Source organism: Podarcis muralis, chromosome 14, assembly GCF_964188315.1.
Source record: "Podarcis muralis chromosome 14, rPodMur119.hap1.1, whole genome shotgun sequence".
NCBI lineage: Eukaryota > Metazoa > Chordata > Lepidosauria > Squamata > Lacertidae > Podarcis > Podarcis muralis.
In genome coordinates, this window is record NC_135668.1 from 54,378,964 (window position 1) to 54,398,318 (window position 19,355).

At 41.5% G+C, this 19,355-nt stretch overlaps 1 protein-coding gene across 6 annotated transcripts in view; it reads right to left on the reverse strand.

The window, feature by feature from the left end:
• Positions 1-19,355, reverse strand: part of SMURF1 (SMAD specific E3 ubiquitin protein ligase 1) — a 50,410-nt gene that overhangs the window by 19,302 nt on the left and 11,753 nt on the right. For 4 of the 6 annotated variants that reach the window (XM_028705355.2, XM_028705354.2, XM_077918746.1 and 1 more), the window contains exons 2-6: positions 4,189-4,227; positions 3,211-3,319; positions 1,989-2,122; positions 1,798-1,863; positions 33-108 (exon numbers count right to left, since the gene is read on the reverse strand). In XM_028705355.2, the coding sequence (XP_028561188.1) occupies positions 33-108; positions 1,798-1,863; positions 1,989-2,122; positions 3,211-3,319; positions 4,189-4,227 (424 nt within the window). Of the gene's footprint in view, positions 1-32; positions 109-1,797; positions 1,864-1,988; positions 2,123-3,210; positions 3,320-4,188; positions 4,228-19,355 lie in introns of those variants that run through there. The other 2 variants (XM_077918747.1, XM_077918748.1) reach the window with 2 other exon arrangements.

The window sequence follows — 19,355 nt, forward strand, 5'->3', positions numbered from 1 at the left end:
CAGGGGATTCCACTAGGAAATGAAATACCTACCCTTCATTCTCCAGCAGCCCCCTGCAATCTACAACAGACCCTCCTGTGCCTATCCTGTCCCGTGTCTGTAAGCTGACTGGAATGAGAAAAAGAAATGAAAGCCATGATTAAAATCCATAGGTGCAAAAAAACCTATTCAACCCCAGTTAAAATGCAAGGAACACAATGGAGAGGCTTCATTCAATTGGCAAGCATTCCTACACTTTTTAATAATCCACGTGCATATTCAAGATTTCACCCCTCCTTACAACAGTAAACACCCCAAATATTTTGATTGGTGTTTTTAGAGTTATTATGGATAATACAGAGACTCAGAGCAGGCCCACTGAAATCAGTAGACTTAAATTACGTCAGTTGACTTCAGTAAGTCCACCCAGGGTATGACTTAGTTGGCTATTGCCTTATACTTTTATATTGCGATGATACAATGTCATTCATAAATCATAATATGACAATCCTTAAGAAATCAGACGTTTAAGGCTACAATCCTTAAATGAGACTAAGTCTCACTGAATTCATTGTGGTTTACTCCTGAGTATTCTTACATTGCGCTCTAATTCTGCTATTCAAAATGTGCTAAATGTATAAATAATTATTTCTACTTCTACTAATTAAAAATAACACATAACCTAGGCTTTGATATTTTTCTAATAAGAAATACTCTACTTTGGATAAAAATGTGAAGGATTCTGCATAAACAGATATTTGCCTCTCAAAACTGTTGAAAAGCAGAACATTTGCCACTAGGCGGCATTTTAAAATGGAGCATCTTTTTTTTGGCCTGTTATGCATTTCTTCTTTCAGAAAAAGACAGTTTCTCACATCCATGGTTTTCCAAACATGCTTTCCAGACAGCAAGACCGAGCAACAGCCTACAGAATGCTGAGCATGCAATCCAAGTCAGAATGCAGCAACTTCACTTGCAAGTTAAACACCATACTAACATTGGACAAAACAAATCCCACCCAGTGGCTAGAGCAGAGCCAGTTGCCAATCACTGCCCCCCCAAAATGTACATGCTTCTCACTGAAAGAAGTTTCCTGTCTCAGAGTAGCTGGAGTGAGAGATCTGACAAGCTACTCACCCTGGAATAATTGATAGTCTACTGCAGGCTTCCTCAACCTTGGCCCTCCAGATGTTTTTTGGCCTACAACTCTCATGATCCCTAGCTAGCAGGACCAGTGATCAGGGATGATGGGAATTGTAGTCTCAAAAATATCTGGAGGGCTGAGGTTGAAGAAGCCTGCAGTAGACTATCAGTTATAAAGTCTACTGCTACCACTGAACATTCTCACAATACTATAACATTTCATATGTTAAAAAGCCTCAAGGTGACTTTAAAAGTTTTGTTTTCTAAAAACTGCAAGTCTCCTATGGGAGTGAATTCATGAGTGAGGGCACTCTCCGTATATTTGATTAGGTTTGAGTCTCCAACAAAGGAGACATTCCAACAAAAAGATCTTAAGATGGGAAGTTTCTGTGGGGAAGACACTTTTAAAGTCCCTAGCACTTGAGCTTAGAGTAAGGCCTACACCTTGAAGCTTGCTGAGAACCTAGAAACCAGCAACTCTTAGGTTTTGCACATGCCAAGCTGCTAACCCCATCAGCACCAGGCAGACACAGTTAGAACTGGATGAAGCTGCCAATCCTGAAGAGAGCATCACATAAAGTACTTTTGAACTTGAGAACCTCTCTATATCCAAGGCTCTGAAGGAAAGATATACTATTTTTGTTATCTATGCAGACAGGAATGTTTTCCTCTTACCCACTATCTGGCCTCGTACTGCATCGGTATCTGTGGGGTTTAGTTTGCATAGATCCAAACGCTGGTCTGCAAATGAACAATTGGAAAAAAAACTTGACCCAAGAGTGTACTCAGCTGGCAATCGACATTCAGTACTCAGACACAAGTCACTGTCAATCACAGCAAACACTGAGTAAGTATTACATGCTTACATCCAGTATCTTTTAGCCTACTGATGGCATTGGAAAGGAGTCGAACACACCCCAGGAAGCCAGCTCCCTGCTTTTTGTGTATTTTCTTGTGGTTCCAGACACTGATGGTGATAGAATCCGATTTCCCAACATATCTAGGATAATCAGTTTGAGAAAGATACTTGGTTGAGGTTTATTCTTTGCTATGGCATAGCATTTATGTCCATGAAAAGCGAGCTCATTTTAATAATTCATTGGTCACGTCGCAACTTTATCAAATATAGAAACGTAATTATTCATTAGATGGCTATAATTTTACACAGCGTGCTAAAGTGATAATGCAGCAGCTCTTGTTAATTACAGACAACCTTATTACAAACTGGGGAGCGCCGAGCTCATTAGGGTTTGGAGACAGAATTCAAGGAGGGAGGCAGAGTGACTCCATCAATGCACTGTGGGTTTAATCTTACTAGACAGGACAAGTGAAGCTATCAGTATATAGATAGGCTCCAAAGAGTCACTCACTCTGTGCACCCAAGAGCAATCGGGTTTCTAAAAATAAAAGTAAAAAACCCTTATGGCAAGCCGTTTCTGAACAGAAGGGACTTCCAATAATATATTCCAAAATGACATATGGCTCTTTTCCTTCAAGAAGAGTAAAAACAAAAACAAAACAAAAATCCACCAGGCATGTGCAAGCCCTTAGGCACACTTAAAACAGTCCTTTGGGCCCTGGCTGGAGTATTTAGATTTCAATGCATGCCTGGGAGAGTGAAGACTTGCAAGTTATCAACAGAGCCATGACTCCATAGCACTCATGCCTGGGGAGCAGACATGCACTCTTCCCCTGCAACAGCTGCTAGGAAAAGCCAGGAGTCATATAGACTATATCCTGCCGGTTCCCAAGAGGAAGTGCTCCAGCACCAGGAACAAAATCTTATGTGGGAGGGGATACTTTCTCATGCAGTCACTGCAGAACCTGGTAAGAGCAGCAGTTGGAGCACCATACCTGTTTCAGGCACCACTGCCTTCTTACTTGCTATTTTAGAAACCTCTTGTTTACGGCAAGATGGCTAACGACAAAGAAAATTACCTTGAAGCCCAGCCATAAGGCAGAAAGGTGAGATATAAAATTTCAAAATTAATAAACAGATGAACATAAGGCTGGACATAAGATAGTCTCTTTCTTTTTCAGACTCGACACCCATTCTGTGATTTACCCTTCACAGAACAGATAACTCACAGATCATAGTGTTGGTTCCACTTGGGATCTAGCGTGTTCTTCACAGTGTCAGTTGAGTGGCACTGACCAGAACCGTCCACCACCACCTTTGCAAATGGGTCAGGGAGCCCTGGAAAGAATTGAAAGAAAAAAATCACCATGAAGACCCATTCAGGAGGAACAATGCTACCCAACAGCTAGACTGCTTTCACTGGGCGGTGGGGGAATGAAACTATAGCACCAGTTTCACTAGCTGGCACTGGCAGCAGTGTTTAGAACATAAGCTTTCCCCCGCAAAAGATTTTGTCCACTTGGAAGTAGGGGGAAAGAATCCCCCCAAAGCATGATATGTAAACAGTTCCATAGAATAGCACTTCATTAGTAAACTGAAATTTCGGGACAGGAGCACAGAGTCTGTGGACTACAACTCTCATCATTTCTGATCATTGACTATTCTGGCTGGGACTGATAGAAGATGGAGGGCTGTTAAGCTCCCCATCTCTGTTCCATGAAATGTGAGGGGTTGTTACAGCTAAGGCAACATTCCCAAGTCCTCATTGTATGAGTTTCCATCTGTCACACCAAGCTCCTTCAAGGAAAGAGCCTGTTTGACCATGGGCATTTGAAACAGCAAGCCAATTCTCATGTTAATTCACTGTGACTTGATACTGCCATGTCACAAGAGCAGATATTTACCAGGCCTTACACTGCCATTCCTGAGTTAGAGGAATAAGAAGGGAAGAGTGGACGGGAATAAAATTATTTGTCCATGGTTGTTGGGGTCAAGATCCAATTTTAGGAAACTAGCTCACCGGAGAAGGGGCAGCACATAGCACACTGCTACATAGTCTGTACAAAATAACTTTCAGACAGTTATGGCTCTGGCTCCTGAGAAACTATCATTAAATGACACCCAAAGAGTAAAAAAAAGGGCCTACCATTAATATAATAGCTTAAGGTGCATACAAAAAATTGGAAAATTGTATAAGAACTACTTACTGAAGAAATCTTTTTTTGCAAGGTTCTTGGCACAAAGCACTACAAAAAAAGAAGAGGAAAACTTATCAAATTCTACCCATATCTTACTACAAACCACTTAAGCAGGGGGAAAGTGTATACAATGGTTCCCCTGAGGTTAGAGGTGCTTCAGGTTACAGACTCTGCTAACCCAGAAATAGTACCACAGGTTAAAAACTTTGCTTCAGGATGAGAACAGAAATTGTGTGGCGGCAGTGGGAGGCCCAATTAGCTAAAGTGGTACCTCAGGTTAAGAACAGACCTCCAGAACGAATGAAGTTCTTAACCCAAGGTACCACTGTAGTGTACAACTGAGGAACATATACAATGTGATTAGCAACTAGCAGGATCAAACATGAAGATCATTTTTCATGGACTCTCACAATGCATAGCTTGGGTTCCCCCAAACCTTATCTAATTTATTACTATGAAGATACCAGGATAGCTTGTCTTTTGTGTTAGGGTTATTTTTCTTAGTTGGCCACTTCTGGGACATGAGGAATCTGTGCCCCACCATCCAACTCTAGGAAATTGGGTTGATGTATCTTTTAAAGACAGTTTTATTGTTGTTTTCATGATTTCTCATTATGGTGAGGTGTTTGTCAACAAAGGCAATAAATAAAGTATACAGACACATTACAATGCCACTTAAAAGGAAACTGATGAAAGGACCTTCCTTAAGACTATTTTCTTCCTGAGCACAGGTGCACTTTGGGAGGGATATTTCTTACAAGTAAAAGAAGCACACACTAAAGATTTCGCTTTAAGCTGCACTAAGTCCAGCGTACAGAAAGCTCAACATCTGCTGCTTTCACCAGGAACACAATGTGATTACTGCAAATTCATTAGCAGTAGCATTACCACTACTATTTTACTATCACATTTATATCACACCTTTTCTCCAAAGAAAGCAAAGTGGTGTACCCACTTCTCCGTCTCTCCATTTTATCCTCACAACTCTGTGAAGTAGGTTAGGCTGAGAGAGCGCAACTGACCCAATGTCACCCAGAGGGCTTCATGGCCGAGTGGTGATTTGAACCCGGGTCTCCCAGCTCCTAGTCCAGCACTATCCACTACACAGGGAGGGGAAGCCAATGTGGGATTTGACGTTTTTCCGCAGGGCCTGCAAGGCGGAGCTGTTCTGCCAGGCCTTTGGTCTGGGCCCAGTCTGACCCCCTTCTTTCTACGGGACCCTGTTAGTAAGTGGTCTCCTTGGTTCTTTCTATCGGCCCATATGGAACCAGCACGAGTGGCTGGGCCTGGTGAACTTTTAATTCCTTACCCCTATGGTTATGATTTGTGGGTTCCCACTTAATTTTATTTTGGTTTTAAATGTGATTTGAATTGTATTTTAAACTAATTGTTTGATTTTGTGTTTTTAATGTATTATATATTTGGTGTTAGCCACCCTGAAATAATTAATAATAATAATAATAATAATAATAATAATAATAATAATAATAATGTAAGGTTCTATGCTTAGGCAGGAAGAACCAGCTCCACAAATCTAAGATGAGGGACACTAGTCTTGTCAGTAGTGCATGTGAAAAGTGAATCATTTTTGCAGCAGCAGCAGCAGCAGCAGCAGCAGCAGCAGCAGCAAAAAAAGGGGGGGAGCAGCTAATGCTATTCTAGGCTGCATCAACAGAAGTCTAGTGATCAAGGGAAGTCATAGTACCGCTCTAATCCGCTTTGGTCAGACCACACCTGGAGTACCGTATCAAGTTCTGGGCACCACCATTTAAAAAGGGTATTGACAAGTTGGGAACGTATGCATGGGAGGGTGGCCAAGACAATCAAAGATCTGAAAACCAAGCCTTATGAAGAACTGTTGAGGGAGTTGGGTATGTTTGGCCTGGTAGAGAGACTGAGAGGAGATATGACTGCCATCTTCAAATATCTAAAGGTTGTCATATGGAGAATGGAGCAGGTTTGTTTTCCTCTGCTCCAGAGGCTGGGATCCAAACCAATGTGTCCAAGTTACAAATAATGAGATTCTGAATAAACCTCAGTAAGAACTTTCTGACAGTAAGAGCTGTTCAACAGTGGAACAGACTCTCATGAGAGGTGGTGGATTCTCCTTCCTTGGAGGTTTTTAAGCAGAGGTTGGATGGTCGTCTGTCATGTATGATCTATTTATACCTGCATTGCAGGGAGTTGGGCTTACTTCCAACTCTTTAAATCTATGACCCCAGGTGGAAGACATTCTGCCCATACAAAGCTAGAATGTCAGGAAGGTTTACCTAGTTTCAACAAACAAGGAATTTAACACGGGGGACATGCTTTCAGAACTGTTCCAGAAGAGTCACATGATGTGCTTTCCCCAAAAGTGTAAATTGGTTTTTAGCATGGCACAACACCTCTCCTTTTAGATCAGAACATGTTAATCACATGTAAAGTTGCCCTAGGATTGCATTCATTCAGAGGCTCCTTGTATATATACACTGAAAGAAACTTCTCTTATAATGCTATTATTTTCCCTCTGTATGCTGACATATCTTAATATTCATATTTCCACTGTTTCTGCTTGACAGATTTAATTAGATTTCCACAACCTCAACAGCTGCTGCTGGAAATGTAACCTCTATGTCAGCAAGCTGAAGACTTAAGAGTAGAGTACTTTCTGTGTAATACACAGGCACAGCCATTCTACTAGTACTAAACAAGTAATCCTAGCATAGACTACTGAGTTAAGGTTCCGAGAAGCAATGCAAGATACATAAAAAGAAACAAATTCAGAAAACACTGCACAAGAGTTCTAAAACAAGTATCCTTGAATACTGGTACATGCAATATGGATTCCAGAATTCCGGACTACATTGAGCAAAATGACATTGTAATATTTATTTCTACAATTTTCATATGCTTTTCAAAGGTCCAGTGCTGAGGTGCCTTCTGGCGGTTCCCTCACTGCGAGAAGCCAAGTTACAGGGAACCAGGCAGAGGGCCTTCTTGGTGGTGGCACCCGCCCTGTAGAACACCCTCCCACCAAATGTCAAAGAGAAAACAACTACCAGACTTTTAGGAGACATCTGAAGGCAGCCTTGTTTAGGGAAGCTTTTAATGTTTGACAGACTATTGTATTTTAATATTTTGTTGGAAGCCACCCAGAGTGGCTGGGGAAGCCCAGCCAGATGGACAGGGTATAAATAATATATACTATTACTACTATTAATGAATTCCACAAGTATTTTAAAATTCTAAACAAAAATAATACAAACATGTCAATAACAAATCCCATTATAAAATTCTGAAGCATCAATTCACTCCTAATGCCATTCCCCATTGATAGTAGTTTGATATAGAATTACTGAGAAACGAAAAGGGGATATGAGCATTCAGTAGTCAGCAGCATTGGTTAAAAATGCAGAAAATCTGTTCGTTCATTATATTTCCATCCTGTTGATCATGATCTTAGTGCTCATCCTCATGGCTTCTCCAAACACAGTTTTTCTCTGATGGCTCTGGGTTGTTTTCCCTCATCTCTAAAAAAAAAAAACCGGGCATGCACAATCACCTTCATGAAACAGCCATGAACCAACATACAGACATTTGCACAAAAGTCAGCTAAAAATATTTTTGTATGAAAATACAATAAAAGGGAGTACAGGATTTTTGTTGGAATAGTTTATGGAAGGTCAGGAACACAATTACAAAACACAACTTCTTGCATTAATTAATGTGTATATAAAAAAGAGTGTGCATGTGCAAATGGGAAAGTGTAAGTTTGAGATTAATATGAATATAATGGAAAATTTGAACATATTAGCATGATGAACAGAAAATTGTATACATTGTCCAATGCATTTAACTTCCAGTTATTGGAGGGACACAATTATTTTTGCACAGCAACCAGTAAAAATGTGTGCTAACTGGGCAATATAAAAAACTATATGATGCCACTTGTATGTGCACTCTATGATGCCTCGTGAATTGGTACAATGGTTGGTGCCATGCACAGTCTCCATTCAATGCATTATTTTACTTATATATTGCACACGTGTGTTGTGGTTAAAAGAAAGAGTAAGGATAAAGTAGAAGTGGAGGATAATGCTCAGAGTGAGCAAAGTGGCAAGACTTTAATCCAGAAAAAGATTTGCATCCAATTACAAATGAAGTACCAAGAAACAAAGAGCTTGCATGCAGCACTTGGCTTCTGAGAGTACTTTCAGTTAACAATAGCAATTTAGTAGTAGTCAAGCAGAAGGCAGTGTGAACAGAATTTCTCCTTACAATGGTTGGCCAGATTGTTAAAAATGCAAATGCAAAACATACACCAATCCCTGCAGTGTGTACACACACACACACACACACACACACACACACACAGACACCACACCCTGTCTCCTGACCCAATAACTTGTACACTATTACATTAGTCTTAATAGTGAAACTTGCATAGCTGGACACAACTTGAGAGAATCTAAAATAGCTTCCACTTCACATTTAAAAAGATATGTTAGTAAGACATTGTACAAAACACAGTATTATTAATTCTCTGACCTATGAAGTGTATTATGAACTTTTACATTTTCCTTTCCTTGATAGTTTAGAATTAGACATAATCTTAGTCCTCTGTGAGCCTTCAATTAAATGACTTTGGGGGGGGTGCATGTACACAGAAGCCTGAACATGAAGGTTTCATACACAAGCAATTTTCTCCAGATTAGCCTAGTCAGACAAATATTTTTAAAGTTGCTGGTGTTTTATCAACATTACTGGGTCTCGGGTAATGCACACCATGTCAGCACTCTCATCCACAATCAAGTTGTGGGTCAGTATTGTTTAATTGTGGGTTGATCTGGCATTCAACAACCAAGGCAGACTTGCTTGATGGAGAAAGGGCCTTTAAGTATCTACTGCCTCTTCTCCTTATTAAAAGTGATGACACATTTCTGCTGTCTGGTCCTGCCTCTTTGTGTGCAGAGGAGAGCATTTTAAAGAAATGGGATGCAGGGTTGAGGGGAACTGAAATTCCTCCCTGCTTGTCACTTACTTCCTCATAGATTCCCACAAAATAGTTATCTTCAACTGAGTTCACCAGAGCTTGGCTAAAATGACAAACAGCAAGACTAGCAAACTGCAGAGAGCCAAATTGTGGGCAGGGAAGCATTTAGCTTGCACACAGCATTATACATACTTAGAACAGATCTTTAAACAAATAAGACTGCTGCCATCATCTTACTTTGCTCTCAGCTGGTCACAAACCAAAGCTTTTGCCCTAGTTATCAGAACACATTCAAGTACTACAAAACTGTCTTTTAAAGCAAAATCTGGGGTCTTCTCTTAGTTTTACAGAAAATAGCATTTTTGGAAGAAATGACAATATATTATAATATCTGGATACTTTCAGGTTCTGGTGGTACTGCACAATGATAATTGTACAGTGGAACCTCGTGTTATATACCGTCTCCCTGGCGAACGCTGAGGGTTACGAGCTCCACTAACCTGGAAGTAGATGCTGCCAGTTGCGACCTTTGCCCCAGGATGCGAGCAGAAGTCGCGTGGCGGCAGCAGCAGGAGGTGCCATTAGCAAAACCGTGTCTCGTGTTACGAGCGGTTTCAGGTTGAGAATGGACTTCTGGAACGAATTAAATTCGTAACCAGAGGTACCACTGTACTGTCAATTATTTTGTTCAGATTCTCTCAACAACTGACCAAGAGTTAGCCAATTTTATTTATTGGTTTTATGAATCTAAAGGTAAAGGTACCCCTGCCCGTACGGGCCAGTCTTGACAGACTCTAGGGTTGTGCGCCCATCTCACGCAAGAGGCCGGGGGCCAGCACTGTCCGGAGACACTTCCGGGTCACATGGCCAGCGTGACATCGCTGCTCTGGCGAGCCAGAGCCGCTCACGGAACGCCGTTTACCTTCCCGCTAGTAAGCGGTCCCTATTTATCTACTTGCACCTGGGGGTGCTTTCGAACTGCTAGGTTGGCAGGCGCTGGGACCGAACAACGGGAGCACACCCCGCCGCGGGGATTCGAACCGCCGACCTTTCGATCGGCAAGCCCTAGGCGCTGAGGCTTTTACCCACAGCGCCACCCGCGTCCCTTTATGAATCTACTTTCATATAAATTTCAAGGTGATTTACAAGCACACAACAAAAACAAAACAGTTTTAAATGGGATACAAACCCAAGTCACAAATTTACACTTCCACCTCCTACCCACCCCCATACGGCTAGAAAAGCTTGTTGAAACAGAAATGTTTCCAGTTTTCTCCAGGAACTACAAATAGTGGCTTCCTGTTGCATTTCAACAGGGACGCCATTCCCTAATCACACTGAAAGTCCTGATCCAATTTGCCGTGGAGAGGGTCTCTGATATTCTATTAACCTGAAGGAGAGAGTCGCTTGAAGAACACAAGTGAGAGATTGGGACTGAATCTGTCTTGGTCACTTCTGCTCAATCTCAGGTCTGCAACCCCACTGGAATCAGCCATAATCAGCTTCATGTAAGAATGTCTGCAGCTACACTGCCATGGCCCTCTCAAGTAGCTTTCATGCCTGCTTGCATTTCTTTTGCCAAAATTTGTGCTCCTTTTCACTCTTTGGACAACCTTCCATTTTCTAAAAGAGGCCTTCTTGCCTATAATGGCTCCTTTGACTCTGCTCGTTAACCATGCTGGCATTCTCTTGGCTCTGGTGGTACCTTCCCTGATATAGTGCTTTGCAAAATGTTCTGAGGTTGCTCAACAGCTTAAAGGATTTTTCAAGAAGACTAGCCATGGAAAGCCATCTTCTCTGCAATGCCTTCCCCAACACTAAAGTGCAGCCACAGGAGCATATTCTGGGGCAGCAGTCTGTTCAGAACCAGACTCACCTTTAACACAAACATGCATTGGTGGACCCATTTGTCTGGCGATAGTGATGCTGTTGCGGCACAAATTAGGGTGACCACAACTGACCCACCAGTTGAAGGTAAAGATTCATCCAGGGTGTACTGTCTACTCAGCATAAAGTGCTGATGAAACACCATGACACAAGAAATCTCTGCAATGCACAGTGCATCTCTGACAGACAATTAGAAAGGGAAGTTTGAAAATCACTGATCATTGAATGCAACAGAGGGAAGAAGACCCAAGTCAAAACAGGTGGCCTCTGAAGGTGACTTTAAAATGTTTAAAGGAAGTAATGGACACTACAGCCACTATGCAGAGAAGCTTTTATAAGATGGGAGAACACTTCTTCCTTTTTAACCATCCAAGCACCAAATAAGTAGTGCAGTTGTGTGATCCAACACATGTTGTGGATTTATTTGCTTATTTGCATTGCTGAGGCAATAAAAGATAAAAGGCGCTAGATTTTTTAAAATAAACAAAAGCTGGAAGGTCCTGTGGTCAATGGAAGAATAGGAAGAGAGAATTTTTGCAAAGGACAATTAAGAGTTTTGTTCTGGAACTGGAGTGGCACAGCCATCACCAACAAGGTTATTAAATCAATGAGAAGAAATTATCAGAATTTGTAGCACTTCGTGACACAGGAAATCTAGTAAACAGACTTAAATGTTTTTTTAACAGTGAGCACATAAGGGTAATTTTATTTGTCCCACTGCTTTGGAAGTAAACAGCAATGAGAGGAAAGAAGCAAGAGCTTTTCTAGACGATGTCAATATTCCTGGGTTTACGCTTGCCAGCCGCTCACCACCCCCACCCCAGTTCTTAAAGTTTACAGGAAATATAAAGCCATGGGTGGAATATTTCAATATGCAAATTAAATCCTATTCTCTTCATTAATGTTGTTGATAGATTCATACATTTCTGAATATTTCTCCTGCAGCATCTTCCATCTTGGTGAAACTGCACTGGCTTTCTCAAGTTACTAGTACAATCAAACCTCAGTTGCCGAATGTAATCCGTACCAGAAGACCATTCGACTTCCAAAACTTTTGACAACCGAGGTGTGGCTTCCGACTGGTTGCAAAAGCTTCTTGCACTCAAGTGGAAGCCGCGTCGGATGTTCGGGTTCCGAAAAATGTTCAAAAACTGGAGCATTTACTTCCAGGTTTTCAGAGTTCAGAAGCCAAAACGTTCAAAAATGGAGCCATTCCCCTTTTGCAGCAGCCTTAAGGTCAGCTAAATACCTCTTCAATAGTACGTCCTACATACACACTTAATATCCAAGTTTGATAAATGTTTTTTCAAGAACTACTGTTTAGAGATCGCATGTGAAAATAATACTATTTCCACAAAATAGATCCTTAAAGCATTCTATTTGAGAATTCAGTAGCAGCTTCATATGCTTCTCTAAGGACTCAGCTATACAGCTGCAAATAAAACATTTTAAGAGTATTTTAGGTGCAATATACAATGTGACACTAGATAGCGATGGGTGAGCCTTATAGAAAATTCAATGGATTTTTAAATAACGCTTTAAAAAAAGGATTTTCAGAACAGTTTTTTATATGTATGTAGATTCCACCAGCATCTATTTTGTGTCAAGTCATAAGCTACTTGTTTGCCATGTGGCTTCTTTGGGTGGGGGGGTCATTGTAATGTGGGAAAAATCCTTAGATGCATGGAAATAGCTGTGGTACCATGAATATATCAAGCAGATTATAGACTTTATCTCAAATTACTCTCCCCCACCTTCTTAGCCACTGAAATTTCACTACCTAGTATATGCTTACAACTCCAAATTCAAAGAGATATTTGAAAGTTGCCACAGCATTAAGTGTGCTTACCATGCTTCATTTATATTTACTAGGTGGAAGTTCGATAGTGGAAAATTTGGAAGTTAACATTAAATTACTTCAAGAAAAAAATAATATATGGGAAACTCAAAACAGAAAAATCACCTATTCTTACTTTCAAAAGAGAAAACTAAGGAATATGCTGAAAATACTTCAGCATTATTTTTTATCCTCTTTGCAATCTTTCACCTAAAGGTGTTTTATTTGTTGCACTTCCTCATTATATTCCAAGAAATGTTTATTTTTAGTTTTCCCTAAGTCTCTTGCTCCTTAATCTCAGTTGAAGCTATCTCAGTACATCAAAACTTCCTTTAATGGCTTTCAAATCTGCATAACATACAATTCCCCCAACTCAGGGATCATCAGTGACCTATTTAGGAGGAAAAATCTTTTCTAGCAGTGCTACACACAACAAAAAGCTATATTCACAAAGCTATTTCTGTGTTCCGAGTCAAAAATCTGTACAGTAGACCTGTACAGCTCAAAGTGGTGGTCACAAACACTTGCTTAAATAGCAAGTACAATGATTACAACTGAGCTACTTCTCCAAAACAGTTGAATATTATTTAGAGAAAACCCGGAGACTGAAGCTGCATGCCATATGCTGCATTAAATCCCATGGCACACTGCCCCAAGATCAAGCTTTAGCAGAAATCTGATAAACAGTCACTTCTCAGTCACATGATTTTGTATGATATATATGTACACTGAATGCCCTATGACCACTGCAACAACAGTAACTATTTCAGTCATGAACACATATGACTATCTATACAACATTCCACTACAGGTAAAATACTCACATGTTCGCAGCACAGGATTTATTTTTAACAGCTCCCCTTCTCCAAATAAAACAAGCAGCAGCAGTTGCTGCATAAAATTATTGCATCCTAACTGCATTTCCCATTAGCTCACTTGCAAACCAATGTCAATGTTTTGCCACAAAACCCACCGGGTAAAGTAGGTCAAGATCTTTATCTTTGTCAGGAATTCACCTATTAAATCCTATTTTCTGCAAGAAATTAATACAATTTTTGAAATTTTGCTGCAAGAAATTAATACAAAACCACACGGATATGACTAGGGCTGGGAGATATAACAATATATCACCCAAAACTGGTTTGAAGTCAATATTGTGATACCGGTTTCATAATTTTTGACCTGGCAATATATTGTGAATCATGATGTGTGTGTGCTATGCTAAAATTGCAATGTGGGAAAAACAGTGAAACCAGCCAATGCCTCTACATAGCTCCATCCTTATTTCAGAAATTGTCATATATCAGCATAGGTAAAGGGGACACAGGTGGTGCTGTGGTCTAAACCACTGAGCCCCTTGCACTTGCCGGTTGGAAGATCGGCGGTTCAAATCCACTTGATGGGGTGAGCTCCTGTTGTTCTGTCCCGGCTTCTGAAAACCTAGCAGTTCGAAAGCACACCAGTAGATAAATACCGTATTCTTCGCCCTATAGGATGCACTTTTCCCACTCAAAAAATGAAGGGGAAATGTGTGTGCGTCCTATGGGGTGAATGCAGGCTTTCGCTGAAGCCTGGAGAGCGAGAGGGGTTGGTGCGCACCGACCCCTCTCACTCTCCAGGCTTCAGGAAACTCTGCGCAAGCCGCGGGAGCCCTCCCCCGGCTTGCGCAGAGCCGCCTCTTATCCCGAAGCCCCGGCGCGCTCTGCAGTCACGCCGGGGCTTCGGGTAGCTCCGCGCAAGCCGCGGGAGGGCTCCCACAGCTTCCGCAGAGCCACCTCTTATCCCGAAACCCCAGCACGCTCTGCAGTCACGCCGGGGCTTCGGGTAGCTCCGCGCAAGCCACGGGAGGGCTCCCGCAGCTTGCGCAGAGCCGCCTCTTATCCCGAAGCCCCGGCGCGCTGGGCAGTCTCGCCAGGGCTTCGGGTAGCTCTGCGCAAGCCACGGGAGCCCTCCCCCGGCTTGCGCAGAGCTGCCTCTTATCCCGAAGCCCCGGCATGCTCAGCAGTCGCGCCGGGGCTTCGGGTAGCTCCGCGCAAGCCGCGAGAGCCCTCCCCTGGCTTGCGCAGAGCTGCCTCTTATCCCGAAGCCCCGGCACGCTGGGCAGAGCAGCCTGTTCTGGGGGCTGGGGTCGGCTTGCGCAGAGCAGCCTCTTCTGGGGGCTGGGGTCGGGGGAAGTTCGGGCTTCCCCCGCCCCAGCCCCGCGCCTGGGGGGGAAATAATTTTTTTTTTCTTTATTTCCCCCCAAAAAAACTAGGTGCGCCTTATGGGCCGGTGCGTCCTATGGGGCGCAAAATACGGTAGGTACTGCTGCAGCGGGAAAGTAAACAGAGTTTCAGTGCGCTCTGGCACTCATCACAGTCCTCTGTGTGCCAGTACGATTCAGTCATGCTGGCCACATGATCTGGAAAGCCGTCTGTGAACAAACACCAGCTCCCTTGGCCTGAAAAGCGAGGTGAGGCCTGCACTTAACCGTCCAGGGGTCCTTTACCTTTACCTGTAGGTATATTACAATGTTTATAGGGTGATATATCACGATGTTGAAAACCAAATGTCGCCCAGCCCTAGATATGACCTTACTGTCTATGTAATGTCAGACAGTTGCTAGGCTGTAGCCCAAAGGCAGTTTGTCACATTATACCTAGATTTGGTTTCTTCAAGGCCAGCAGTCTTTCTGCTACATCTTTACCTCTCCAACTATCAATCTAAGTCCTAAGCCATTGAAATTATCCTGCTAACTTAAAAGATGCTGCTTTTCTTTCTCACTACCCCCATGCCTCTCATCGGTGGGACTAGAATAAATGCTTCACTTTCAAATTTCAAACAGCCAGGAAAAGAAATCAGTCAACAGATTACACATGAGTCCCTGAGTACAGCCTGAAGTTACATAAGGCTGAAGCTAAAAAGATGTCTAGTAAGTTGTTTGTGCCTAAATGGATGGTGCCTGGGAGCCACATGTATGTTATATGGGGATCTGCAACAGACTAAAAGCCAGGATACAAAGGTAAATAAAGAGGAAAACCTACAACAGGTTCAGGTTGTTGTTGTTTTTTTAATTTAACAAAATTTATATACTACTTGATGATGGTGACATCAGATGTCAAAAGATAAACTATCTGACGTTTAGAAGACATCTGAAGACAGCTCTGCTTAGGGAAGTTTGACATTTTAGTGTATTTTTAATCTTTTGTTGGAAGCCGCCCAGAGTGGCTGGGGAAACCCAGCCAGATGGGCTAGATAAAATAATAATAATAATAATAATAATAATAATAATAATAATAATAATAATTACTACTACTACTACTATGCCCTATACCCATATATCTCAGGATGATTCACAACATAAGATCACAATATAAAAAACAGAAAATACATAATAAAAACAAAAATGACGACAACCCAATAAAGTAGCAAAACCTCTGTGGTTTCATGAGATGCTTGGATGACCAGGTCTACAGTGTCCCATCCCCCGTTCCCACTGGTCATTTGCACCATTCCTATTTGATCTTGTCCCTTAACAGTGCCTGATTGAACTGCCTATATCATTAAAAAAAAACCTAGACCATGAAATAAGGGCAGAAGTTATTGTGGTCCCATTTGACTATGTATTAGACATTTTTATAACCTAATCTATTGTCCCTTTTAATGAAACGAAGCTATCTGCAGAGTGCAATGAAGTTAGGCAGCAAAGAAATGCATCAGAAATACAAACTGAACCCAGACTTCTAAGGGGCACTCCTCCTGGGCTTCCTCAGAGCACTACTGAGAGGATTTTCCCTGTGGAACAGTTTATTTCACATGCAGCTAGGGATATACTTGTTAATTATTCACTTTCTTCAACTGCCTGAGAGCAACCCCTTTGTTATTCAATAAACCATGTTAGAGTTTAGGGAAAGATCCATGGAATCATTTTTTAAGAGTAAGCTGCTTTAAATGCTTGCATAACAAAGAAGCAAACTCCAAGTATGGAGAATTGTGTCCTTCCTCCCACGAGCACGCATAACTGAGATTCCATGCTGAATTTCACCTGCCAAAAATGTTTTTGCATGTCTAACGCTTCCAGCTTACTGAAAGCTGTAATTCAATGCAATGCTGCACAACCACCCATACAGGCCAATGAAATTAAGGATCGGCATGCACTGCCCAAGGTCACAGACAAAATCTGGGACAGAGTTGAAATCTGATTGCTTCCCAAGTCCTAGTTCTACACTATTACCACATCATTAACTTTTTCAGCATTTTAATCCTGACACCAACATCTTTAGTAACAAGCACTTTCTACTATATGAAAACGACTGGAGTGAAAATGCATTCTGAGGTCTACACATTGAGTAATTAACAGCTATGCAGTTCAAGAAACTCTTTAACCTTCCAATTTCCCCCTTATATCAATTTCAGATATACTTCATATCAGATTCCACAAACTGCAGCAGCTGGGCTAATAGCTTCATTTAGCTGTCCAATATGACCCTATGGTCAGAATGAGGGTAGCTGCAACATCCAACAGCTTGACCTCACACACACACACACACACACACACACACACACACACACACACACACTGGTGCATTCCTCCATTGTCTCCCAAGACAGACCAATGCCAGCAGCAGCAGCAGCAGCAGCGTGAAATTACACTTCCTTGCATTTTACTTGGCACCCCTAATTCTGGACAAGTTTAAAAAAAACCAATCCCAATATGGATCCTTGGGGGACTCCACTTTCTACCTCTGTCCACTGGAAGAAACATTGTGAAAGAAAAGCCTTCCAAACTGTTATGCTATTAAACTGATTGATCAAAAACAATTCCCAACAGTTGCTCCACAAAGATATAGCACAACTGAAGTGTATTGTTCTTCATCTTGAACAGTGGTTCCCAACTGGTGGTCTGTGGACACAGGGGGTCTGTGGCACCATTAACATAACAAAAACTACCACAGAGAAAATTTCAAAATAGGGGGTCTATGGCTTGGCTTTTGAAAAAAACGGGGGTATGGAGTACTTAGCTAATTGGAAAGAGTGAATGTCCAAGTCAGTGGGTGGCAAATGGTTCTATCAATACAACCTGTAACAGGGTTATCCTGCCCATTCAAAAGATATTCTACAAGTTGTATGCTAGAACAAACAGAATATTTCTGTCCTTAAGCAATTGTTCTTTACAGTCTGCATTTCAACTATATTTTACAACTTTACACCTAAAGAAACACTATACCAAGGAGTTTTGAATCTCAGGCAAAATCAAATACACAGATTATAAGGTAGCAGAGTTAACAGCACACACTATTATGAAAGAGGGCTTTTATTCAAACTGAAGCTGTGTCAGTCTATGTGTTGTACTTTTGTTCCTCAAATATGACAGCATTATTTCAACAGCCAAGTTAATGACTTCAAATTTGAATTAATACTCTGTTTACACAGGCCTACACTGACAGACACCAGAGCTGACTGACAAAACACACAGACATATATATGCAGTCATATTATCCAAGCTCTAGTATAAGAAAGCATACAAAAGTGTTGGACTGTGTTTGGAACATTCCCAGTGGAAAAGATTTTTGGCTACTACCATAGTTAGTTATCCACTAGGATTATAGTCTGCCAATATTCACTTGCTAGTTTTGAACTATTTGATCTATAATATTTGTGCCCATTTTTCTTGTTCACAACCAAACTGAAGATTTAGGACACTCAGGCATAACACAATAGCACTGATAAAATCCCAAGCTTTATCTTGTATCACCATGAAATGTTAAAATATTTAATGCCTTCTCAGCTCATTTATTATGAGACTTGACAATTCCCTGGCTTGGAGTGCAACCTTAAGCTGCAGGTTGTCATTTTACTCACAGAGACAACTGAAAGAGGCCATTTAAGGCTATTAGGCTACATTCTATAATGAAACCTGGAAAGGCTATAGAGTAACCATTTTAGGAGGGAAGAGCAATGGGTAACTGTGCTAAATTCTATATAAAAAGGACTTTCTCTGGACCTTAGACTAAGACTCTTACAACAGAAAAATAACAGTCCTACCTTGGTTGATAAACGCCTTGCGACTCAAACATTTTGGTTCCCAAACACCCCAAACTCAGAAGTGAGTGTTCCGGTTTACGAATGTTCTTTGGAACCCGAACGTCTGACACAGCTTCTGATTGGCTGCAGGAGCTTCCTGCAGCCATTTGGAAGCCGCACGTTGATTCCTGAACATTTTTTAAGTCAAACAGACTTCCGGAACAGATTCCGTTTGACTTCCAAGGTACGACTGTACTTAGAATTTTCTGGACTCTACTATGTTTAGGAACGGGCTATTTAAGACATCTAGCTGATGGAGATGTAATAGGGATGAACAATGCTTCTTTAAAACACATGTTCATACAATGTCCGACATTGGTAATTTTTGGGGAGAGGGTAATTGAAACAATTACTGTGACTGTATAGAAAAATCTCAAATTTGGAGAGGAAATTCCTTTGGAATTTTATTCCCAA